At 43.8% G+C, this 25,860-nt stretch overlaps 1 protein-coding gene across 3 annotated transcripts; it reads right to left on the minus strand.

The window, feature by feature from the left end:
• LOC142429009 (uncharacterized) lies at positions 1 to 25,860 on the minus strand. 3 transcript variants are annotated; one of them, XM_075533962.1, is made up of 6 exons: positions 25,801 to 25,860; positions 21,992 to 22,230; positions 14,249 to 14,487; positions 8,146 to 8,272; positions 4,023 to 4,173; positions 1 to 3,223 (listed from the first exon to the last, which is right to left on the minus strand). In XM_075533962.1, the coding sequence occupies exons 3-6, from the start codon at positions 14,249 to 14,251 to the stop codon at positions 1,009 to 1,011; spliced, it is 2,496 nt and encodes an 831-aa protein (XP_075390077.1). In that variant the 5' UTR covers positions 14,252 to 14,487; positions 21,992 to 22,230; positions 25,801 to 25,860; the 3' UTR covers positions 1 to 1,008. The 3 variants fall into 3 exon arrangements, with proteins under 3 accessions (XP_075390077.1, XP_075390075.1, XP_075390076.1); XM_075533960.1 differs by having other exon boundaries at positions 1 to 3,226; XM_075533961.1 differs by lacking the exon at positions 14,249 to 14,487 and having other exon boundaries at positions 1 to 3,226.

Below are 25,860 nucleotides of genomic sequence, written 5' to 3' on the forward strand. Positions count from 1 at the left end.
TTTATTTAATATTCATCAATGGATATACAGAATGCAGACAAAAATAAGATGAAAAACAGGAACAAAGTTTCTAACACATGGAAAGAAAGCAAAACAATAATCCACATCCAATACAAATTCGGTGCATTTACTGCATGTAAATTAACACCAATTTCAATATGAACCCAAACTTCCTTAGCAGTCTTCACAGAAGTCTTATTGAAAATACTCAGAGTGCATGAAGGTAAAATACATCACGGACTAAGAACGTAACCATCTACACAGCTGTTCATGGAAACTGGAGAAACAAGGGCTCATAAAACAGCTGCACTGTGACCTTGTGCTCTCACTTCTCTCGGAGGAACAAAATAACTCTGGTCCCATCTTGTCTCCATTTCTGTAGTTTGCTCAATATTGAAAGGCTGTCACATTCTTCATACTCAAGTCCTGCCTTCACTGTGATTCTTCAATGTTCAGTGAAGTTTAGTTTAATGGTTAATTTAGTTTAATATTTAGTGAAGCTTAGGATCAAGTAAAGGCTTTGCTACCTCACTTATAGTCACAAAACCTTGGCGTACTGTGAATTTTTATGTCTAGTAAGTGCAAAGAACAGGTTTTTGCCACATTCCCTACATTCATTCATAGGGCCTCTCCTCTGATTTCTTGCTACATGTACAATAACCTGTGCTGACTATGGCTGTCCCACAACTCTACAAACACGCTCTTCCTCAACTGTCAGTTCTTCAGTCTTTAGTGAGGAGTGAAGATTGAATAAATGCTTTCCCATGAAGATTACATTCATAAGACCTCCATCCACTGAGAGAAAACCTATGTGAACCGAGAGGTGAGGCACAAGGAAAGGCTTTGGCACATTCCTTACATGCACCAGGATTCTTTCCATTGTGAATTATGGTAGGTTTCATTCCTGAAAAGGAATCAAACTCTTGGCCACACTTACATTCATAAGGTCTCTTTCTTGTGACTTCTATGCTGAATGAGGGTTGTGGCAGGACTAATGGCTTTGCAACCTTACTGACATTCATAAGGCCTCTCTCCACTATGAATTCTCCTATGCTTAGTGAGGGTAGAGTGCTGAGTAAAGGCTTTCCCACATTCCATACATTTATAAGGCCTCTCTCCACTGTGAGTTCTGCTATGTACAATTAGGTGAGAGTGTTGAGTAAAGGCTTTCCCACACTCCTTACATTCATAAGGCCTCTCTCCACTATGAATTCTGCTATGTGTAATGATGGATGTTTGGCGAGTAAATGCTTTCCCACATTCCTTACATTCATATGGCCTCTCTCCACTGTGAGTTCTCCTATGTTGAATGAGGGCTGGTTGCTTAATAAAGGCTTTGCCACATTCCTCGCATACATAAGGCCTCTCTCCACTGTGAATTCTCCTATGGGTATTGAGTTTTGAGGAATCAGTGAAGGATTTGCCACATTCCTCACATTCATAAGGCCTCTCTCCACTGTGAATTCTTCTATGTTTAATGATTGTAGAGTGATTAGTAAAGGCTTTCCCACACTCCTTACATTCATAAGGCCTCTCTCCACTGTGAGTTCTGCTATGTACAGTAAGGTGAGAGGGTTGAGTAAAGGCTTTCCCACACTCCTTACATTCATAAGGCCTCTCTCCACTATGGATTCTACTATGTGTAATGATGGATGTTTGGCGAGCAAACGCTTTCCCACATATCTTACATTCATAAGGCTTCTCTCCACTGTGAATTTTCCTATGTGCACTGAGTTTGGAGGAATCAGTGAAGGATTTTCCACAGTCCTTACATTCATAGGGCCTCTTTCCACTGTGTATTTTCCTATGTTTAATGAGGGTAGAGTGACGAGTAAAGGCTTTCCCACATTCCTTACATTCATAAGGCCTCTCTCCACTATGATTTCTCTCGTGTACAGTAAGGTATGAAAGGCACTTAAAACTTTTCCCACACTCCTTACATTCATAAGGACTCTCACCACTGTGAGTTATCCTATGTGCAATAAGGAGAGAGTGTCGAGTAAAGGCTTTCCCACACTCCTTACATTCATAAGGTCTCTCTCCACTATGAATTCTGCTATGTGTAATCAAGGATGTTTGGTAAGCAAAGGCTTTCCCACATACCTTACATTCATAAGGCTTCTCTCCACTGTGAATTCTTCTATGTAAATGAAGGTGGCAGCACTGAGTAAACGTTTTTCCACACTCCTTACATTCATAAGGCCTCTCTCCACTGTGAATTCTCCTATGTCTAATGAGGGATGTGGGGAACTGAAAACCTTTGCCACATTCCTTACACTCATGAGGCCGCCCTGCACTGTGTATTCTCCTATGTTTAGTTAGGGATGAGGGGGATTTAAAACATTTTCCACACACCTTACATTCATAAAGCTTATCTCCACTGTGAACTATTTGATGTTTAACTAAGTAAGACTGATGAGCAAAGGCTTTGCCACATTCCTTACACTCAAAAGGGTCCTTTCCACTGTGCGTTTTCCTATGGTGAATGAGAGATGATTGATGAATGAAAGTTTTGCTACACTGCTTGCGTTCATTAAGCCTCTCTCCACGGTGAGTTCTGCTATGTCGAGTAAGGTAACAAAGGGGTGTAAAACCTTTGCCATAATCCTTGTACTCATCAGGTTTCTGTCCACTGTGAAATCTCTGATGTGCCACAAGGTGTGAAGGATTAGTGAAGGATTTGTCACACACCTTACAATCATGCTTCTCTACTCTGTGAGTTCCCCTATGTTTAGAGAGGGATGAGGATTCTTTGAAAGACTTCCCACATTCTTTATGTTCATAGGGCCTCTCTCCACTGTGAGTTCTCGTATGCCTACCCAAAGATGAAGAAAGATGAACAACTTTGCCATGTTCCTTACTATTAAAAGACTTCTCCTCACTGTGACCTCTTAAATGTACAAGGACCTCTGAGGTATTTCCATAGTCCGTACATTCCTTAGGTTTCTCTTCGGTTAGCGTTCTCACAGGACTGTGGGAGTAAGGACACCTGCAGCCTGCTCCGTGTTCTCCATCCTGATAGGTGTCACATTCAGAGTGAAAGCCAGGAGGACGCTTCAGTGATGATGACTGGGCCATGGAGGATTTCCCACAGTGAAGGGACAATGAAGGATATGGTTCATTGTAAGTTTTCTTGAGCAGGTGAAGATCCGGAATCCAGCTGTAGGTCTGTCCATCCTGACTTTTCTTCTTAAATTCACAGACATTGTGTTCATTATATCTTCTGCTAAACAGAGTAGCAAGCAGATAGGTACATATTGATTATAATTCCATGATACTAATCGATAATCATCACAATATGCATGTTTATTTTTTGCTTTGAAATGCTTCAACTTTCAAAGATCATCAAACAGAGATGTTCTGACTCATTTTACTCTATTTCTATCATATGGGGCATTATAATTGTACATAAGTGAAGTATGTGTTAAATATTCAATCTCTGATATACATTGAACACATATTACAACCTTTATAGACATGTATATGCATTCACACATATATACATACATACTCAAGTCCGTTGAGTCCACGTTCACTCAGTGACCCTGTTTAATGCACAGTGTGTATTTCCAAGTCTATAACTCTTTACAGGAGTAGACAGTCCTGGTAAGGGATAGGTGGTGCTTTCGACAGACAGACGTTGATGTCAGCAGCCATACTTGGAACCACTAGTCCACCAGAGCTCAATATTTTTTAAGAAGAATGGAAGAAAATTTGATGCACAGTAAAATCTCAATGATCGGTGGCTTCAAGAGAGTGGCACTCCCATGAGTCACAATATTCAACAGCACAAGGGTTCAGACCACAATATAAACATTACTATCCAAAAGTGTATGTGTGTATACCCACACATGAATGTACATGTACTTATATACAAATAAACTTGAATATTTCATGAATGATATATCTGTTCACTTCATTTCCCCGCTATGAACACCTACAGGACATAAATATGTTAACAAAATCATTGTGGCTTCAGTTTCCCTTAAGAAGCACGGCTATCTTGAGTGAATGACACTTACCTTGCATGACTGTTCCGGCTATTATCCTGATCTTCAATGACATGAAATCCACATATTTCTCCTAACTTGGCGGACCAGGAGCCACTGTTCAGGAATTGTACTATTGTACTGTCAGTGCACAGCTTTTCTCCACTGTCATGGTTTTGGGAAACTGATCGAGTGATACAAGTTGTGGTTCAGAAAATAAAAGCAGAAAGGAAAGGCATTACTCAAAGGAGGGGGGAAATGCAAAAAAAAAAAAAAACAGGAGCTAATCCCAAGGGTCAAGTACAAAATGTTTTGGAAATGATGATGGCAACATATGTACACATAAGCTTGATATAACGGAAGTATCGAATGCTATACGAGCTGTAAGAGCCCCCAATAAGGTGATTTTCAAAAAGGAAAAAAGAAAAACTAAACCCGTTTGACGTTTTAATATTGTGGCAGTGAACAAATGAAATTGACTAGGGAACACTCATGGAGATTGAGATTGCCTGACACATAAATAGGGGCTAATAATAAGAGATAAAAAGAAAGGTACTCTACACAATCCATAAAACTTCTCCAAATGGAATACACACAAAAAAATAACTGCATCTGTGGGACGAAATGATGGAGAAACTCTGTTCAGGGGCTGACTAAGGTACAGATCATCAAATACTCATATGTAAATTCAGGATAATGCTGAAAAAAACGAAATTATTCCAATTTGATACACAATTCAGAAAAAGGCAACCCAACAGAATGCTCAAACTACAGAACAATGTCACTGATCTCACAATCAAGTAAAATGTTCCTGAAGATCAATCAACAATTGCGGCAAGGAGGGTCAGGCCAGATTCAGGGATTTGAAAAAGAGACACCATGGCTGGTGTGAGATGGCTCTTGGCTCAAAGCAGAGAATACTGGAAAGTTGATCCTGGACTCACCTCTTTTATTGGGAACATGAGCATTGGTCAGAGTTGGAAAAGCAGGAGCAGATCCCTGTGCAACACGTGTGCCTCGGCTCAGAAGTCACTTTTCCTCACTGTTCACATCTCACCCCCTCATACAAATGCAGTACTTCAGAGGAAGCCCTCTCCTAGCGTCCCTGTGGCTGTTTGACTTTATGTTAATTTGATTGTACCCCTGTTGGCGTCGGGGAGGAGTCAAAACATTTTTTATTTAATCATTTAATTGGGTGACCTTAAAGCTCAATCCATACATACATCCACTGTGACAAGCAAAGCACATTTATATATTTGTTGCCATCATCATTCTCGAAGCATTTGCTTTCTCCTTGAGGCCTTGGTATCAGCTCATTTTTCCATCTCCCTCACCTTCCTTATGAACCCTTGATAATTTATAAATTATTATTAGTTTGTCACATATTACACTGTCTGATGTTTCCCTTCACCTACTTTTCTGTCATCCTTCCCTCAAGAAGGAGGTTATATGTAGATTCTTGTAATCTGTTCCACATTTCTACACCACCCCCCTCTACCCCCCTGATATCACCACTCACACTAGTAGTCCAGCAGGAGTCATCTGTCTGTATTCCAGTGCTTCTAGTTCCTATCTGTACCAGTGTACATCCTCTGGTCCAGCCAGATTTGTAAGGTAGAACTGGGATCATGATAGTGGTGGTAGAGGGGTGGGGTGGGGAAGGGAGGGAAGCATTTAGGATCTAGAGGAAAGTTGTATGTTTCATCATTGCTACATTGCAAGCTGACTGGCTCGTCTCCTTCCCAGACCCTTCTATAAGGAGATGTCCAGTTGCCTACATATGGATTTTGGATCCCCAATCTGCACACCCCCTCAATCACAGCGATTTAATTTTTGTTATTTGATGTGTGATACTTGATCCCATCGACACCTCGTGAGCACACAGGTTGGTGTGCCGATTCCTGGGGCTTTGTTGCTTCTGAGCTAGATGGCCGCTTGTTTATCTTCAAGCCTTTTAAGACCCCAGAAGCTACATCTTTTGATAGGCGGGCACCATCAGCTTTCTTCACAACATTTGCTTATGCATCCTCTTTCTCTTCAGCGATTATGTCGGAGCGGTAAGCATGAAAGAATGCCAGTTTAACAGAACAAAGTGTTCTTGCATTGCGGGCGTCAAACCTTCAATCCAGTGTAGCTGGGTTATGCCTCCTTAGGGGCGTGGCTTTTTGCATGACTGAGAGATGAGTAGAGGTAATTTCGCTTCTGCCCTGTCTTCCCATTTGGTGAGACTCTGTGCCTTCATTCCTGGGTAGTCTGCTACGGTCCACTCCAGCCAGAACTCCGTTAGCAAACTGCCATGCTTCCACACAAGTCTGAACTCAAGGCTCGGATACCCTAACATCTGCTCACCATTCTTCATGATCATCTTGCTGTACTTTAAAAAAGGACCCCGCTAGCATTAGTCCCACGGAATTCAGTTGGACTGGGCTGTGATGTCTCATTGATACGTACACATGGAAGAAGCACACCAGCCTGTGTGATCATAAGTGGCAGAAGGGATCAGTTATCAGGAATCAAATAATAAAAAATCATATCATTGTCTGTTCACCACCCTGATATAATCGCTGATGACAAATAGGTGCATAAGCATATGTGGTGAAGAAAGCTGATGGTGCCCAGTTATCAAAAGATATAGCACTTGGGGTCTTAAAGGCTTGAAGGTAAACAAGGGGCCATCTAGCTCAGAAGCAACAAAGGCCACATGGAAGAAGCATGCCAGCCTGTGCAATCACAAGGCGTCAAAGGGATCAGGTATAAAACATCATCAGAACAAAAAAATCTTACCATAGTGAATGAGGGGGGAGTGCAGGGTGGAGACCCAAAGCCCATTTGTCAGCCATTGGAGATCGCCTTGCAGAAGGGTCTAGGGGAGGAGACAAGCCAGTCAAGGTGCGATGTAGCAATGATGAAAAATACAACTTTCCTGTAGTTCCAAAATGCTCCTCCCCGCCTCCCCACTATCATGATCCCAATTCTACCTCACAAATCTGGCTAGACCAGTGGATGTACACTAGTACAGATAGGAACTGGAAACACAGGGAATCCAGGGCGGATGATCCCTTCAGGATCAGTGGTGTGAGTGGTGATACTGGGAGGGTAGAGGGAGGATTGATTTGAAAGGGAGAACCGATTACAAGGATCTACATATACACTCCTCCCGGGGGAACGGACAACAGAAAAGTGGGTCAAGGGAGATTGCAAGATAATGACAAAATAACAATTTTCAAATTATCAAGGGTTCATGAGGGAGGGGGGAGCAGGGAAGGAGGGGAAAAAATGAGGAGCTGATGCCAGAGGCTTGGGTGGAGAGAGAATGTTCTGAGAATGAGAGCAATAAATGCACAAATGTGCTTTAAACAATTGATGTATGCATGGATTGTGATAAGAGTTGTATGAGGCACTAATAAATACAAAAAAATAAAAAGCACACCATAAAAAAAAACAAAATTCGCATTTATACATCATTTTTCACTCTTCTGAGAATTAAGAGTATTTTACCACACATAGAGGGGATTATATAGCTTTTCCTCTCAGAGAATTAATGATGTTATGATAATAAGTCTCAATATTAAACTACACATTGCCATCACCACTTGCTTTCTAACCAAGTCTAATTACAATAACTTGAAGCATCTATCATTAAAGGATCAACATTAAAAACAAAGATTGTTTCTTGATATGAAGCTCTCTCTTATACATGAGTGACAATGTTTGTTTCTCTGAAAATGACACACGAGAGACAAATGCTGAAACAGCAGCAACACTTCCCTGACACTGAGACAATACTTTGTGCCTCACAGGTTGGCGTTTCTACAAGGATGAATTCATTGACAGGAAAATCAATGTAATGTTAAACTTTTAATGAACAAAGCCTCCACAAGGGATAGAACAGATGCATCCGGTGTGCACCAAGGAAGGTCAATGTGCACATTTACTGCACTTAAACTTAAGGCTCTTAGTCACAAATGCAATAAAAATTTAGTTTTAATACTGAGAGCTTTCTGTTCATGGGGAAGCCATGACAAGAATGTTGTTGAGTGAAAGTGACTGTGTTTGCCTGATATAACAAGGTTTTCCCATTATCAGGACCACAGACTGGAGTAATACCAACGTGTATGACTGATTTGATCACATTTAAAGGGAAATGGATCCATACCTACTGAGGCCAGGTTCCTGAAAGTCTCCAGCATCACATGCCTATAGAGTTTCCTCTGAGAATGATCCAGCAAGGCCCACTCTTCTGGGGAAAAGTCCACAGCCACATCTTCCACAGCCACGGTGTCCTAAAACAGCACACATATTCTAGTTCAGCAAGGTCCCTTGAACTTCAATAGTTGAAAAGAGGAGGTGGAGGAGGAAGAGAGTTCAAGGACATTAGACACAAGGATGTCCTAAGGAAGACCATCAAGAGTGAACTATCACTATGATTCCATCACTGTACATATACTTCCTCTCGTTACATGCTATGCCACAGACGGAACACCTCTTCTGGCAAAATGAACTGATCTCTCCACAGGTGATCTGACCAACTCAATATATTCCTCTCTATTTGTATGGTCTAGATTAGTCAGAAGACACAACTCAAAGCAGGCAAAAGTGCTCTAAAACAAAAGGCCTATTTTCACATATATCACTTCTCTTCCAACAGAGGGAGGGCGGAAATTCACTTCGTTGCAAAGGACCACCCTGAATATTTATCACAGCAAGAGCACAGGGTGAAAGGAAAATAACCACTAGGAAGCACTGCAGAATCTGCACTTTCTCCTTTAGACCCTCATTAGGCACAGGAGGCCGAGGCGCCTGATGTGAGAAAAGGTCAACCCACAGCTTTGGACTCATGGTTCTCTCTGTGAAGAACGGCAGCTAATAAAGAGTTGGCATGTTAACTGCTGATAAGAGAGGCTGAGTTTGAGGAATGGTGGTCTTTTCTACAGAGTTTCTATGTCAGACAGTTACGTATCAGAAACTACCATTCTGCACCTTTCTCGACACAGGCAAGGGAACTGAAGAGAGAGAAAGAACATGGGTGAGAGACAGTTAACAAGAGAAAACAGACATCAGACAGTTTTCACAGAGACACAGAGCTACTGGAATGCAGTTTTCACCAAGTGCCCCCTTGAGAATTCTAAATGGACACGGACAATTATACTGATGTCATGCTGGTAAAGAGCACAATATGTGAAACATCATAATACAATGGCCTTTTGTTTGCAGATCAAGGAAAAAAAACAGTTCAGTTTCCCCAAATATCATGGAAATGAACTGGATTTGGCTGATTGACTCCGAAAGAATCCTAGGACACAGAGCTCTACCTGTGATCTTGGACACTTCTGCTCCCACATTTTGTCGGGCGGAACAGTCCCTGTAGATGGTCATCAACTTGGGACCGTGGAGCAGTAGCAAAGAGAAAGCGCTGGACGAACTGAGCTGATCCAGTGGCAGGAACAATGGACTCAAGGCAGGAACATGGGTGAGGACGGCCCAGCACAGGGCAGCGTTCACTCCAGTGCATGTATGATGTGATTCCATGATTGGAAGTGACCTCATCACGCCCAACATCGACATAGGGAAGACATTAAAAGCTGCTGAGGTTGCATGTACTTCAATCCTAAGTTTCACTCACTGGTGGCCACCAGTTGTACAACAGAGTGGGGTGGCCTGCCAGCCATTCTAATGATATGGGATGTCAATGTGACAGAAATATGGATCAAGTATCTCTTTCAAAAGATCGCCTACCACAGCAGAGGGTCAGGTCACACATTTTAAGGTTAGCACAACCCTAATTGTCAGGCCTTTCTAATCACCACATGTAGTGGCAGCAAGTCCAACCGAATTCAGTGTGACCGAGAACGCAACGTGAAAGTACGGCTCCATGGTGGTGAGAAAACAGCACACTTTTGCTGTGAGCCATGTGTTATGGAGGGAGGAGACTAAGAAAGCAGTGATTAAAATAATAATATAAAAAAAGAAAACACTTTATTTAATTCAGACAACCAAATACATTTTAGTACAGATAAGAAGTGAAAGAAGTGTGATTAAGACTTAATGACACTGACCCATGGCCCTGCAGGGGACACATAGCACAGGAGACACAGTGTGGGAATTGCGCCCAACCTGATCCCACCACACCGAGGCAAAGCACTGGGAGAGTGCAGCGGAACAGCAAGGGAATGGAGCGGCAAGGTCCTCAGGGAATGCTGAAAGTGGACTTTGGGGGCCAGGGCGTGGTGCCCCAAGAGACTGGACTGGAAAACACTCCTAAAGGCCAACAAATTATTCTTGAACTAACTACAAGCTTTTCTTTCTTGATGTGTTTTGTTTTGTTCTAGGTCAGTGGTTGTTGTTGCTTTGTTGTATACCGTTGCTTTGTTTTCCTCTGTCTTGTTTTTGTGCATGTTATTATCTCCACAGGTCTGTCTAAATAAGATAGGCTGGATGAACTAGCTAGAGGAAAAACAACGGACCGACAGTTCCAGGGGGAGGTGGGGGGTAAGGAAGTGGTGTTAACAAACCCAGGGACAAGGGAACAACAAGGGATCCAAATGGGTGGTGAGGGGGGAGTGGCAGGCCTTGTAGGGAATTATCAAGGGTAAGGTAACGTAAAGAAGAGGTATAGCTGTAACCCAGGTGGGGACGGAGAATGATAGTGGGACAGGAGGAAAGTCAAGGAAAATGGAGGAAAGAGCTAGGAGGCAAAGGGCATTTACAGAGGTCTAGACAAAGACATGTACATATGCAAATATACATGAGGATGGGGAAATAGATCTATGTGTCTATATTTATAGGTTTAGTATTAAGGTGGCGGAAGGACCTTAGGCCTCTACTCAAGCACTCCCTCAATGCATGAATACTTTCTTCTATTAAATTAGCATTCTGTGATGTTCACCCTCCTGACACAACCGCTGAAGCCAAAGCAGGTGAACAAGTAAATGTGGTGAAGAAAGCTGATGGTGCCCGGCCATCAAAAGAGATAATGTCTGGGGTCTTAAAGGCTTGAAGGTGAACAAGCAGCCATCTAGCTCAGAAGCAAGAAAGCCCACATGGAAGAACCACACCAGCCTGTGCGATCACGAGGTGTCGAAGGGATCAGGTATAAGGCATTATCAGAAAAAAATAATCTTAACATAGTGAATGAAGGGGGAAGTGCAGAGTGGAGCTCCAAAGCTCATTCATCGGCCACTGGAGATCTCCTCACAAAGGGGTCAAAGGGAGGAGATGAGTCAGTCAGGGTGCAATGTAGCACCGATGAAGAATACAGCTTTCCTCCAGTTCCTAAATGCTTCCTCCCCGCCAACTACCATGATCCGAATTCTACCTTGCAAGTCTGGATAGAGCAGAGGTTGTAAACTGGTGCAGATAGGAGCTTGAGGCACAGGGAATTCAGGGTGAATGATCCCTTCAGGACCAGGGGTGTGAGGGGCGATACTGGGAGGGTAGAGGGTGCGTGGGTTGGAAAGAAGGAACCAATTACAAGGATCTACATGTGACCTCCTCCCTGGGGGATGGACAACAGAAAAGGGTGTGAAGGGAGACATTGGACAGGGCAAGATGTGACAAAATAATAATTTATAAATTATCAAGGGCTCATGATGGAAGGAGGGAGGGGAAAAAAGACCTGATGTCAGGGATGTAAGTGGAGAGCAGATGCTTCGAAAATGATGAGGGCAAAGAATGTACAGATGTGCTTTATACAATTGATGTATGTATGGATTGTGATAGGAGTTGTATGAGTCCCTAATAAAATGTTTAAAGACAAAAAAAAGACTTCATGAGAAAATCAAATGCAGATATCCTGAAGTCAATAAATATGTACCATAGTCCTAAGTATACTCCTCCACCAATGGGTTACTGTTGCCAATACAGGCACAAAGATTTTTGTTGTACTTCACAAGAGCGCTCAAAATGTGTATTTAATGACATTTAGCCAGGAATAACCCAGAAGTTATAAAGAATAAAACCTGCCCAGATCCACAGGTTAACTCTGTGCCAAGGCATCTAGTCTACGGCAGAGTAAACCTATCAGACATAGGTCAACTGCCCTACAGGTTCCCAGGACCATTAATCTTTACAGGAGAAGCAGACTCATCGTTCTCCTGCACATTTTTGGGGGGGTATGAATAGCGCACTTTGAGAGCACCCTCTGGCTAACCCACTGCAGGGGAAGGGCTCCTCAGTTCACACTGACTAAACTCACATAGGGAGGTTTTACAGACCTGCCAATAAAGTATCATTATGGGAACACATGAAAGGCGAACAAAACAAGATAACAGCTCTAGGAAAGTCCTAGCACTTTAGGAACGAACTTGAGGCAAGACACAGAAAACCTTGTGGGGCACTACCAAAGCACTCACGCTTTGAGATGTGGATCCATAAAGGGACTATAAAGGAGACTCGAAGGACAGCCTCCTCCCTGGGGGATGAACAGCATGGAAGAGGGCGGGGGGAGACGTCAGACAGTGTAACATATGACAAAAAAATAATCATTTATAAATTATTAAGGGTTCATGAGGAAGGGGGGAATTGGGACGGAGGGGGAAAATGAGCAGCCGATATTAAGGTCTCAAGTAAAAGGCAAATGTTTTGAGAATGATGATGGCAACAAATGTACAAATGTGCTAGACACAGTGGATGTATGTATAGATTGTGATAAGAATCGTACGAACCCGCAATAAAATGATTAAAAACCAAAAAGAAGAAGGTTGAAGGGAAGGTACAAGTGCCAGGGAGAAGGATCTGAGACCAACATCCAAAGGCAGCCGGTGAAAACCCCACGGACTGTGTTGTTTTACTCTAAAGTAAGACGTACACGCAGGGTGAGTTTGTCGTTTGACTCACGGTCCGCACGGAGAAGCAAGGGATAGAGTCAGGCTTCAATACTCAGAAAACTCCAAACAGGCAAAGTACACTTCAACGTGTTTACGGATCAAGAAGTGCCCTAGATCGACAATAGAAAGCATTAAACAATGCTGTAACCCGGGAGAGACATCTGCAAACATTTACAGTCCTGTGAAAAGCCCCTCGATCCACAGGACTGGTCTCATTGCAGAGGGCTGCTCACTGTACTGTCAGTAGTTGTAGCCTGCTCCGTGGGCTTCTATTCGCTGGAATCAACTGGATGACAGTGAGGCAGAGGTTTTGTGAGAGCAAATGTCACACCAAACAGTAAACAAAATATAAGTGTCCACTTGTGGAATTATGAGCAAAACTAGCAACAATGATCACAGAGAGGCAGTATGAAGGAGATTTGAGGGTGACCAGCACGTCTGTGAATTGCAAGGTCAGCACTTTGAAACCAGCAGCCACTCTGGGGGAGGGAGATGAGGCCTTCAACTCCCACAGACTTACAGCCTCAGAAACTCACGGGGGTTGTTTTAGGTGGTGTAAAAGGTTGCTCAGGTGGACTGAAGTCAATGTCAGCAAGTTTTTATGTCTGTTACAAAAAGTCCAAATTTATTCTTTAAATAATGTGTTTTCTAAGCTACTTTTTGTGCAGCAAAGAATAAAAGGGCAAATAACAGGTGCATTTTTGAGTTGTAATGCTGACATGCCCTCAAATAGGTGTTTTTCAATATCAGAAATTGACGTACAACAGGAGCTATGAATCCAAGAAGTTCAAGGCGTCATTTCAGATGAAGAGCCCAACGAGGTGACTAGACCACTGTTCTTACAGACAGATCTTGGAAGCCCACACATGACCCCGCTGGATTGACTGTCCCAGGGGTCTCATTCATTGAAGAGTTCAGAGAAGGACCAAGCGAAGTCAACCCCCATTGACAGTCAGCACCTTCTGCTACCAACTCTCTTCTATTTTCCACCACATCGCACAGTGGGAGGGGGAACTGTTTTAGAACTGTGCTATACAAAAGGCTCCAGGGTCAGAGAAGGGACCGGGGGAGGCATGGGAATTCTTTGCAGAAGTGGGACAAAGAGGGCTCTGGAGATCCTCAGGCTCAAGTTCCCACAGTTCTGTGATTATGCACAGAGAACCAAGACTCCGGATGGGCATGGAGACTCCTATCGTGCCTCCTGTTGGGGCACATAAGAGACATATACAAGGAAACCCTCATGTCAGGCTTGGAATCCCACGTATGCCCCAAGGAAAGTTCTACACCAGTTGAGATGGGACCCAGGATGACTCTTAGGGCTTAGACACTTGGCTTCCTCTGCCACCTTTAACCTTATCGAGGTTAACAGCACGACAATATGTCCAATCAGACTCCATGCTTAGTTACCACACACCCCTTCTCAGGAGGACTCACCATCCCAGCTCCAGCTTCTGAACGTCTTCTTGAATGTGCTCCTTCAGGTCAAGAACACACAAAGTGGGCTGGTTGTGGAAACAGAGCCACTTGGCAGTTTGGACAAAGGTCAATGATGTGAAGTCCAGTCAGTCAGAAGGGTTTAAAATGCTGACTTGGGATTCAAGGGCTCAGCACGAATGTCGTCCTTGCTCTCCACTTGCCTAGTACAGTGCAGTTCTGTTCATCACACCTGGGACCTGAAATGGAAGGACACACAGTTTAGTGTAAGGCTCTTGAATCTTGACCTGGCTGAGTTCAAGGCCATGTTCCATTCTGTAGGCATCGGCATAAAAGGCAGATGTTGATCCAGCATCCCAGAACACAGGCTTGCATTGTTCGTGTACTTCAAAGGCTCCTTCTGCTATCAACAAGGGCAAAGTCTGACGAGTGTCCATATCCAGGAATATGAGCAGCATCTAGGCCTGTCCAGTCTAGACAGTGAACCTCCTGATGCAGAGAGAGCTCGGACATGAGAGGAATGGAGGAGGTGCAGCAGCAGAACCAGAAGCAGGAGCTGGAGCATGACTCAGAGTGCTGGGCTCCCCAAGACACACAGACAGTAACACTGAGTCCATTTGGGCAGGGAGCTAGCATGTGCACGGGACTGAGTCTAGTTCCTAGGTCCTCAATTTGGGGATCTGGGTTTACTGGTCCCTGAGACTGGAAGCTATTTTGCCATTTATTAGCAACTGCCCCTCCCACCAAAGACTCTGTGACATGCATTGAAAAGAAAACATCCTGAGCATTTCTCACAAGCTTTTCTCACCTGCATTGCAATCATCGTTAAAACTGAATCATGAACATTATCGTTGAGTTCCGTGTGGCTTCTAATGAAATCGATCCCTAAGAAGGGGGGCGTGTTACCTGAGACAGAACACATAACATTGAAGAGACAGGCAAACTCTGCATCTGAAAAAAACCAGTCTTGACCACGACAGCAATCGAAGGAAAGGGCAAAACCAGGCCGTCTTTCCTCCTGGTGCAGGCAGGGGATTACAAGCTGTGGTTGCCGTGGACTGGAATTGACAGCAAGCGTCAGAGAGCAAAAGTAGGACCCTTGAGTGTATTCCATCCACTATTACAGACCATCTCATAAAAACCTTTCATGCACTCAACACCAATGACCAACTGAGGAGTTGTAAGATGACATCAAGATTATCCTACATGAAGAAAGAAAAATGTCATTCATAGGACAGAAGGAATGAAAAAGAACACAGTGGGTGTCAGAAGAGACATGCCAGTGGAATGGGTAAGCCTGGAAGAAATCAGTAAACCGACATGGAAGAGCACAGTCAACAACTGTCCCCCCAAAACAGAAGAAATAAATTCAGGGTCCAAGTTGGAATCATGAAGGATCCTCCAAGCAAATTACTAGATGATTCAAGCTTGAAAAGGGGGAAGAAAGAAAACAAAACACAAAACCACAACTATGGTCAGCTTCAACCATTACAGAAGGGAGCACATGACCAAGAATAAAGTACAAAAGACCAGCTCAAAATGCATTTCTGTGGTTATGATTTTCATCTCATCTAAAGACGTGCCTGTGGAGGAAACAGTGAAGGCGGGAAGGAGAGGGAACACTAGAACTGAATGAGATCACACAACTCATTTTAAGGTGATTAAATCATGGGGGGGAGGGATAAAAATGTTCTGAAATTGACTGTGGTAATGATTTATACAATTCTGGACATGACTAAACCTTTGAATTGTATTAGATGCATAATATCCCAATAAAACTGATAAAATACTTACATGAATAAAAAATAATCGTGGAAGAAAATTAAACAAGAATTGATTCCCAACAAGAAAATTTTTAATAAAAAACAATGTTTATGAATTTTTGAAGGTGAACCAGTTGCTCTGAAAACTGTCACCCAGCCACAATAAAATATTGAAATAAAGACGTGGCAGGGTCTGCTCAGTGGCACAGTGAAGTGCTTGCTGACCAAGCCTAAAGGGGGCCAGCTTACATCCACCTCAAGAGTCTCTGAGAAAGCACAACCCGGACGTGCCTAAGGAATGGTTTTCCTCTGCACCACTAGGGGTCAGGATGAGTCAGTTCTAGCTTTGTCCTGACTCCTGGGGGGTCACCTCTACAACCTAGTCAGAGGCCTGCCTTTGCAACTTAGTGCGGCTGCTTGTTCTACATCTGATGTTCACAGGACAGTGTGGCTCAGGCCAGAAAAACGGACCCCATGATCAGGATGTTGGTGCTCCTGGTCCTACAGCAGGTAAATGTGAACAGGTTACTCAACACCGGCTTCAAGAGGAGCCACACAGACTTTCAGAGGTTACAGCTGGTGAAACCATAGATTTTGCTTTGGATCATCTGACGGCTGTTACCAGGTCCCAATGATACCACATAATCACACCACCTGCTGTGCTTCTTCCATGTGGTTGCTTCATTGCTGGACGGCTACTTGTTTAACTCAAAGCCTTTAAGAGCCCCAGATGATACGTCTTTCAACACATTGCAGACAGATCCCAAGTTTACTCATGTTTCACGCTTCATCTGTTACGGATGGATCATGAGCTAACTCATGACTTCTACATTCTGTCTTCACATGCCATCTGCTTGGATATATTTTAATTACTTCGTCTATTTAGGTGTTTACATCAGTAGTGAATGTATCAAATTTGAGTCTTCAAGTTCTTTCTGTTTACTTAGCAATTTAGTGCATTTTGGTTAAATCAAATAGTTACTGTTTGTGTTCATTGTTTTGCAAGGAGTTGTGGACTCATCATGATAAATCTCAGTGAAATGTAAAACATCACCTAAATTGCTCAAGTGGTCTTCCGTTGCACAAAAAGACATGAAGAAATTCTGAGCCATTATTTTTCTAATGGGACAAACAAGAAAAGATAGCTGGGAAGATTATTGGTCAACAGATCCTCTAATAGCTACCCCAATATTTTCGCACACTACGGGTTGTAATAGATTTGAACAAATATGGACATTCTGGCACTTTAATGATAACATGAAAATGGAAAACGGCTCTGAAAGACTCTTTAAAATTCAACCTGCGCTGGATAATTTCCTCAATAAATTCAGGACACTTTACAGACCAAAGCAACTGTTGTCTTAGGACGAGGGGATGGTTCCGTGGAGAGGACGCCTGAGCTATCGAACATACAACCCAGCAAAGATGACAAAGTCTGGTTTACTTGTTAGGATGGTGTGCGAGAGTGACACAGGCTAGATCTGCAGTATGGAAATTTATCCTGGTGAAGGGAAGAAATTGGAAGAAACTGTTCTCTCAGTTCTTGGCCCTTATCTTGGTATGTGGCACCATATCTACCAGGGTAATTACTATAACAGTACCTCTACAGCTGATTGACAACTGGAAAAAAAATCAGTCTCTGGTACGAGTTGCGTGAACAGAGGGTTACCGCTAACTCTGAAAGCCAAAGCACCAAGAGTGAAGAAAGGCGACACCGTTTTCTGTAGAAAAGGTGACATTCTTCTCAAATGCAAAGGCAAGCAAGATGTCAGAATGATAGCAACAATTCATGACGCTTCTGTCTCAAATACAGGAAAGCACAATAGAAAAACGGGAGTGGACATACTGAGACCTGCGTGTATACAGCAACATACTGCCCACATGAAGGGAGTTGATGGTGCAGATCGGCACCTCTCGTGTTATCCGGTTCTAAGGAAAACAATGAAATGGACGGAAAAAGTCGTCCTTGAGCTCATAAACTGCGGACTTTTCAATTGTTACAGAATTTACAGTGCCCCGAATCCAGAGAGAAAAGTGAAGAACAAGCAGTTTCTCCTTTCAGTGGCAAAATACTGGATTCCTGACCATGAAAATAAAGGCTGTCCGGGACCAGAGAGAGAGATATCCAGCCCAACCCCTAGTAGAGCAGGGAGAGCACCACATTGAGACCCACCAGGAAGGCTGTCAGGTGGCATGAAGCAGCATGAACCTGTGTTCATTTCAAGCAATGGAAAAAAGAAATTTCCTACCAGAGCCTGTTGAGTTTGCACAGCCCATGGAAAAAGAAGTGAAATCGGGTATATTTGCAAATTTTGTAAGGTACTGCTTCACAGAGAAAAATGTTAATACCAAGTACCATACATTTAAAAAGTACTAGAAACCTTTGTTTCTATATAGGTCCTCTAACTACAATATATGTAATAATTGTTAACTGTTTAGGATAAGGTCTCCACAACTCATCAAACCAAAAGGCTACGCGATAATTTTTACACAGTTTTTCAGGGATAACATTTGCACACTGTCTCTGTTTCTCAATGTAGTTGTACAGTATAGTCGTAGAGTAACAATAGTACATTGTATGACAAAGGACCAGATGAACAAATGAACACTGGGGAACAAAGTGTACTTTTTGCTTAACATACTGTATTTACTTTTACTGTTTTTCAAAGTAATATGGATTATGTTGATTATTTTGGTAAGTTTATAATTTAATGAAGATTATAGTTCATAAAAGTACTAAAGTTCCGCATACATTGCAAAATATTGTTTAATAATGTGAGACAATGTTTTATATTCAAAAACTGAAAGTTATAAATAAATATGATAAAAAGTTGATGAAAGGTAAAGGTATTTATGGTTTAATGCCAAAAAAAAAAACAGCCGAAAAAAGATACGGCCACTTGGGTAAGTTGGTAAAATATATTCGGTCTTTAATGTGTGCTGTATCTTTTAATAGTGGCACCATCCGCTTTCTTCACCACATTTGCACATGCACTCATTTAGTCTTCACGATCTTGTGTCTTGTGGGGGGCAGGGAGTGGAGGCATAATGAGCATCACAGAATGCCGGTTTGTTGGAACAAAGTGTTCCTGTATTGAGGGAGGGTATGAGCGGTGGCCCAAGGTCCATCCACAACCTCAGTGTATGGCCATATAAATATATGCACATAGGCCAATATTGCTATTTTTATGGATTAATGTATTTACATATGAAAACACCTACACTTATGCCTCTATCCATAACTTTGCTTCCTAGAGCCTTCCTCTGATTGCTTTTGCCTGAAACCTGAAGAAAATGAAAAAAAAAGTCCAAGAGGGCCAATAGAGAAACCTGAATTTCAAAAACATCTCAGAGAGATTTGATGCATTAAACATCAATGACAATAGACACAAGACCAGGAAGGGGTGCGGAGAGCATTAAAACCATCCTTCATGAAGAAAGGCAGAGGTCACTAAAAAGACAGGAAAGAGAAGATCAAAGTAGATGTCAGATGAAATTGTGAACCCTGTCCTCAATCTTAGAGCAGCTAACATCACGGGAAGGATGGATGGAGGCCGAAGGCAGCTGGAGGAGAAGACGCCAAACCATATAATGAAACGTGTAGACACGTACAATTAGAAACCAAAGGAAAAGAACATACTTGGCACAGCTTCAACTACAAGTGAAGACAAATGTCGAGCCTGGCTCTGCGGTCTTGACAGGTTCTCTGGGCAACCTGCTGAATGGCTCAGGAAGCATCGACAGAAGGTGGAAAGAATACATGATTACTGTACTAATAGACAGTCCACCATTCCAGGAGGTCATACATAACCACAAACCGAGGTCACAAAACAAGGAGTTCAAGTACACTGAACACATGAGCTGAGCACAAGGCAACACGAAGTGATGGAAGGCCAACTGAAATGTCTCAGCCAGCTGAGGAAGCACTGAAAGCATTTGACAGTAGAAAGCATTAAACAATGCCTTAACCCATGAAAGACATTTCCACACATTTACAAAGTCATCACATGCATCTACATGTGACCTCCTCCCTGGGGGACGGACAACATTGAAGTGGGTGAAGGGAGACGTGGGACAGGGCAAAACATGACAAAATAATAATTTATAAAATATCAAGTGTTCATGAGGGAGGGGGGAGGAAGGAGGGAAGGCAAAAATGAGGAACTGATGCCAGGGGCTTAAATGAAGAGCAAATGTTTTTTTGAGAATGATGAGGGCAATGAATGTACAACTGTGATTACACAATTGATGTACGTATGAATTGTGCTAAGAGTTGTATGAGACCCTGATAAAACAATTTTTTTTAAAAGCCCCTCATTCCAAAGGCATGGTCTCATTTCAGAGGACTGCTAACTGTACTGTCAGCAGTTGCAGCCTGTTCGGTGGGTTTATTACCTGGAATCAACTGGATGACAGTGAGGCAGAGGTTTTGTGAGAGCAGATGAGTCACACGAGCTAGTACACAGAATACAAGTGTTCACTTGTGAAATTACAGGCAAAACTACAAAGTCAAGGAGAGGCAGTATGAAGGAGTTTTGAGGGTGACCAGCACGGCTGCTAATTGCAAGGTCTGCACTTTGAAACCAGCAGCCACTCTGGGGGAGAGAGATGAGGCCTTCAACTCCCACAGACTTACAGTCTCAGAAACTCACGGGGGTAATTTTAGGTAGTGCAATAGGGCTGCTGAGCTGGAATCAAGTCAATGGCTGCGAGGTTTGATGTCCTCTACAAAAAGTCCAGCCAAATTTATTCTTTAAATAGTGTGAATTAAGGGCAAACAACAGGTCTACTTTTCAATTGTCACTCTTACATCCACTCCAATAGGTGTTTTTCAGTATCAGAAACTGATATACAATAAATTGAAAATGGCTCAGTAGAAACAACAGCTGCTCTAGAAATGTTCTGAGAACAGAACTATGAACCCAAGAAGTTCAAGGCTTCAACTCAGATGAAGAGACCACCCAGGAGACTAGACCAATGTTATTAGATTCCCACTCCACACTGTGGAGAGCAGCTGAAAGCACGATGACTTAATACCAGCTCCAGCAGAGATGTGCGGCTGGGTGAATACTTAATACTGAAAAAACATGACAAAATAATAATTTATAAATTTTCAAGGATTCATGAGGGACCGGGGAGTGGGGAGGGAGGGGAAAAATGAGCTCATGCCAGGGGCTTAGGTGGAGAGCAAATGTTTTGAGAAAGATGAGGGTAATGAATGAACAAATGTGCTTTACACAAGTGATGTATGTATGGATTGTGATGAGTTGTATAAGCCCATAAAAAAAACTATTAAAAAAGAAAAAATACTGGAAAAACAGGCTTCTCACACATTAGAAACCTCCAGGAAATAGCATCCCTCCATATCAGACAGATCTGCAGAGCCCACACATGACCCCGCTGGACTGACAGACCCAGGGGTCTCATTCATTTAAGAATTCATAGAAGGACCAAGTGAAAGCAACACCCCATTGACAGTCAGCACCTTCTGCTACTAACTCTCTTCTATTTTCTAGCACATCGCACAGTGGGAAGGGGGAACTGTTTTAGAACTGTGTTCTACAAAAGGCTCCAGGGTCAGAGAAGGGATAGGGGGAGGCATGGGAATTCTTTGCAGAAGTGGGACAAGGATGGCTCTGGAGATGCTCAGGCTCAGGTTCTCATAGTTCTGTCATTATGCACAGAGAACCAAGACTCAGGATAGGGATGGGGACTCCTATCCTGCCTCCTCTTGGGGCACACAAGAGTCACAAATACAAGAGAACCCGCATGTCAGGCTTGGAATCCCACGTATGCCCCAAGGAAAGGTCCACACCAGGTGACATGGGACCCAGGACAACACTTAGGGCTCAGACACTTGGCTTCCTCTGCCACCTTTAACCTTATCGAGGAACCTCAGGGTCAGCAGGAAACAGCACGACAATATGTCCAATCAGCTTCCACCCTTAGTTACCACACACCCCTTCTCAGGAGGACTCACCATCCCAGCTCCGGCTTCTGAACGTCTTCTTGAATGTGCTCCTTGAGGTCAAGAACACACAAAGTGGGCTGGTTGTGGAAGCAGAGCCACTAGGCAGTTTGGACAAAGGTCAGTGATGTGAAGTCCAGTCAGTCAGAAGGGATTAAAACGCTGACTCGGGATTCTAGGGCTCAGCATGAATGTCGCCCTTGCTCTCCACTTGCCTGCAACAGCCCAGGTCTGTGCACCACACCTGGGACCTGAAATAGAAGAACACACAGTTCAGTAAGGCTCTTGAATCTTGACCTGGCTGGGTTCAAGGTCATGTTCCATTCTGATGATATCTGCATAAAAGGCAGATGCTGATCCCGCATCCCAGAACACAGGCTTGCATTGTTCATGCACAGGCCCCTTCTGCTATCAAGGGCAAAGTCTGATGAGTGTCCACATCCAAGAATATGAGCAGCATCTAGGCCTGTCCAATCTAGACCTGTGAACCTCCTGATGCAAAGAGAGCTCGGACATGAGAGGAATGGAGGAGGTGCAGCAGCAGAACCAGAAGCAGGAGCTGGAGCATGACTCAGAGTGCTGGGCTCCCCAAGACACACAGACAGTAACACTGAGCCCATTTGGGTAGGGGGCTAGCAGGTACACGGGACTGAGTCTAGTTCCTAGGTCCTCAATTTGGGGATCTGGGTTTACTGATCCCTGAGACCTGGAAGCTAATGCCTTTAGGTTGAGGCTTAATCCTAAGGGGCACACCATTTTGCCATTTATTAGCAACCCCCCACCCCCACCCCCAACAAAGACTGTGACATGCACTGAAGAAAGAACATCATCCTGAGCATTTCTCACCTGCATTGCAATCATGGTTAAAACTGAATCATGAACATTATCGCTGAGTTCTGCGTGGCTACTAATGAAATCCATCCCTAAGAAGGGGAGGATGTTGGATGAGAGAGAACATATAACGTTGAAGACACAGGCAAACTCTGCATCTGAAAAAAAATAACTCTTGACCACGACAGCCAGCAATTGAAGGAAAGTGAAAAATCAGGCCGTCTTTCCTCCTGGTGCAGGCAGGGTATTATAAGCTATGGTTGCCGTGGGCTGGAATTGACAGCAAGTGTAAGAGAGCCAAAGTAGGACCCTGAGTACATCCCATCGACTATTAAAGACCATCGTATAAAAACCTTTCATGCGCTCAACATCAACAACCAAAGAACTGAGGAGTTTTAAAATGACATCAAGAATATCATACATGAAGAATGAAAAATGTCATTCATAAGGCAGGAAAGAATGAAAACAACTATTTGGTGTCAGAAAAGTCATTCCAATGGAATGTGTAAGCCTGGAAGAAATCAGTAAACCGACATGGAAGAGCACAGTCAACAACTGTCCCCCAAAAGACAGGAAGAAATAAATTCAGGGCCCGAGTTGGAATCATGAAGGATCCTCCAAGCAAATTACTAGATGTTTCAAGAAGCTACAAAAGAAGAGGGAAGAAAGAAAACAAGACGCGAAACCAGAAATATATTCAATATCAACCATTACAGAAGGGAGCACATGACCAAGAATAAAGGACAAGACCAGCTCAAAATGCATTTCTGTGGTAAGGACCTTCCTCTCATCTAAAGACGTGCCTGTGGAGCAAACAGGGAAGGGGGAGGGGAGGGAGCACTAGAACAGAATAAGATTACACAATTCATTTTAAGGTGATATAATCATAGAAGTAAAAAAGAAAATGTTCTGAAATTGATTGTGGTAATGATTGTACAATTCTGAATGAACAGCTGAATTGTAGATACAATGCACAATGGATTGTACAATTCAAAGGGTACAACTCATTAAACCTTTGAATTGTATTAGATGCATAATATCCCAATAAAACTGATAAAATACTTACATGAATAAAAAATAATCGTGGAAGAAAATTAAACAAGAATTGATTCCCAACAAGAAGAAACTTTTTAATCAAAAAACAAAATGTTTATGAATTTTTTAAGGTGGACCGGTTGCTCTGAAAACTGTTACCCAGCCACGATAAAACATTGAGATAAAGACGTGGCAGAGTCGGCTCTGTGGCACAGTGAAGTGCTTGATGACCAAGCCCAAAGGAGGCCAGCTTACATCCACCTCAAGGGCCTCTGAGAAAGCACAACCCGGAAGTGCCTAAGGAATGGTTTTCCTCTGCTCCACTGGGGGTCACGATGAGGCAGTTCTAGCTTTGTCCTGACTCCTGGGGGGGTCACCTCTACAACCTAGTGAGTGGCCTGCCTTTGCAACTAAGTGTGGGCTGCTTGCTCTACATCTGATGTTCACAGGACAGTGTGGCTCAGGCCAGAAAGACACACCCCATGAACAGGAACTTGGGGCTACTGTTCCTACAGTAGGTAAATGTACACACGTTACTGAACACCGGCTTCAGCAGGAGCCACATGGGCACTCAGAGAGAGACAGATGGTTAAAGCATAGAATTAGGTGGGGTTTCTTTCTTTCCTTTTGTCCAAAAGATCATTTAATTGGGGCTCTTACAACTCCGTACAATCCGCACATCAATTGCATCAGGCATATTTGTACCTATATTGCCACTGTTCTTTTCTGCACATTCACTTTCTATTGAGCCCTTGGGATTAGCTCATTTGCCTCCCTTTTCCCTTCCTACCCTTGTAGCCCCTTCATAGATGATAGATTATGAATTTTTATTAAAAATTTAAATCATTTTATTGGGGCCTTGTACAACTCTTATCACAATCCTTACATACATCCGTTGGGTCAAGCACATTTGTTGCCATCATCATTCTCCAGACAGTTTATTTGTACTTCAGCTCTTCCCCCTCACTCCCCTCCCCTTGATCATTTATAAATTATTAATATTTTGTCAAGTCTTACACTGTCAGATGTTTCCTTTCACCCACTTTTCTGTTGTCTGTTCCCCAGAGTTATGTGTAGATCCTTGTGAACGGTTCCCCCTTTCTACCCCTAGATGGGGATTTCTCTGGTCATAGAGGTCCATTTAAACCGTCGGCAGCAGCAATGAAGAGGTGACCACTTAGAGAGCCCACAGCCAAGGGCTGCACACAACAGCCCTGAGCAGTGGGAAGAAAGGGAGACGCAGAGCGCTCCGTCAGAGGGGCGGTCTCTAATGCACACCGGGGTGGATTGATTCTACCTCAGCGGCTTCCACACAAAGTAAACGCACTGCCACCGAGCTGAGGCCACCTCAGAGCAAGCCTTTGGGAAAAGGGAGAACTGCCCTTGTCTGTTTCTGAAACGAGCTCTTCGGCAACAGGACGCTCGGTCTGTCTGGAGTGTTTCTAACTCTGACCACGAGGGTGGACGCACCGCGCGTGGACGCCGCATCCCAGGCACCCCCGTGTCCCTGTCCTTAGGGACTGACCTCCATCAGGACGCACACAGTCGGGCTCTTGGAGGACAGGATGGCGCTCTGAGGACCGCATGGCTGGCCTCCCAGGGACCAAGGCCGGCCCGGCCGGTCCTCGCGTGGCCGCGAGCCCAGGAGAAAGGCGCAGCGCACGGTCAGAGGACGCCCCGCGCGGGGCCTTTCCTGGGAGACGGGGAGGGTGCGGGGGGGGCTGCGAGCAGGACAAAGGGGGTCCGAGAGCCCAGGCCCAGAGTCAGAGACGCCGGCCCTCAGCAGGGAGCGGGTGTCACCGGAAAGGTCACGGCGGGTCCCGACGCCCCGGGACCGCGGACAGACGGGGAGCGGGCACTTCCAGCCCCGCAGGGACCCCGAGAACAACTGTGGGCGCAGGGCCGCGGCGGATACCACGTGACCCACCAAACTAGGGAAGCAACGGAGCACCTACCTCTCTCGTTAACTCCCGGGGAAGACTTCCCAGCTCAGAAGGAAGCTGCGCCGGAAATTG

The sequence above is a fragment of the Tenrec ecaudatus genome, chromosome 16 (genome assembly GCF_050624435.1).
Source record: "Tenrec ecaudatus isolate mTenEca1 chromosome 16, mTenEca1.hap1, whole genome shotgun sequence".
Classification (NCBI taxonomy): Eukaryota; Metazoa; Chordata; class Mammalia; order Afrosoricida; family Tenrecidae; genus Tenrec; species Tenrec ecaudatus.

What these genes read in the sequence shown, in the direction of transcription:
- LOC142429009 (XM_075533961.1), bottom strand. An exon ending in CAGGAACCTGGCCTCAGTAG is followed by an intron (nt 4,174 to 8,145) that starts GTATGGATCCAT and finishes TCACTCGATCAG; the next exon opens with TTTCCCAAAACCATGACAGT. An exon ending in AGCCGGAACAGTCATGCAAG is followed by an intron (nt 3,227 to 4,022) that starts GTAAGTGTCATT and finishes TACTCTGTTTAG; the next exon opens with CAGAAGATATAATGAACACA.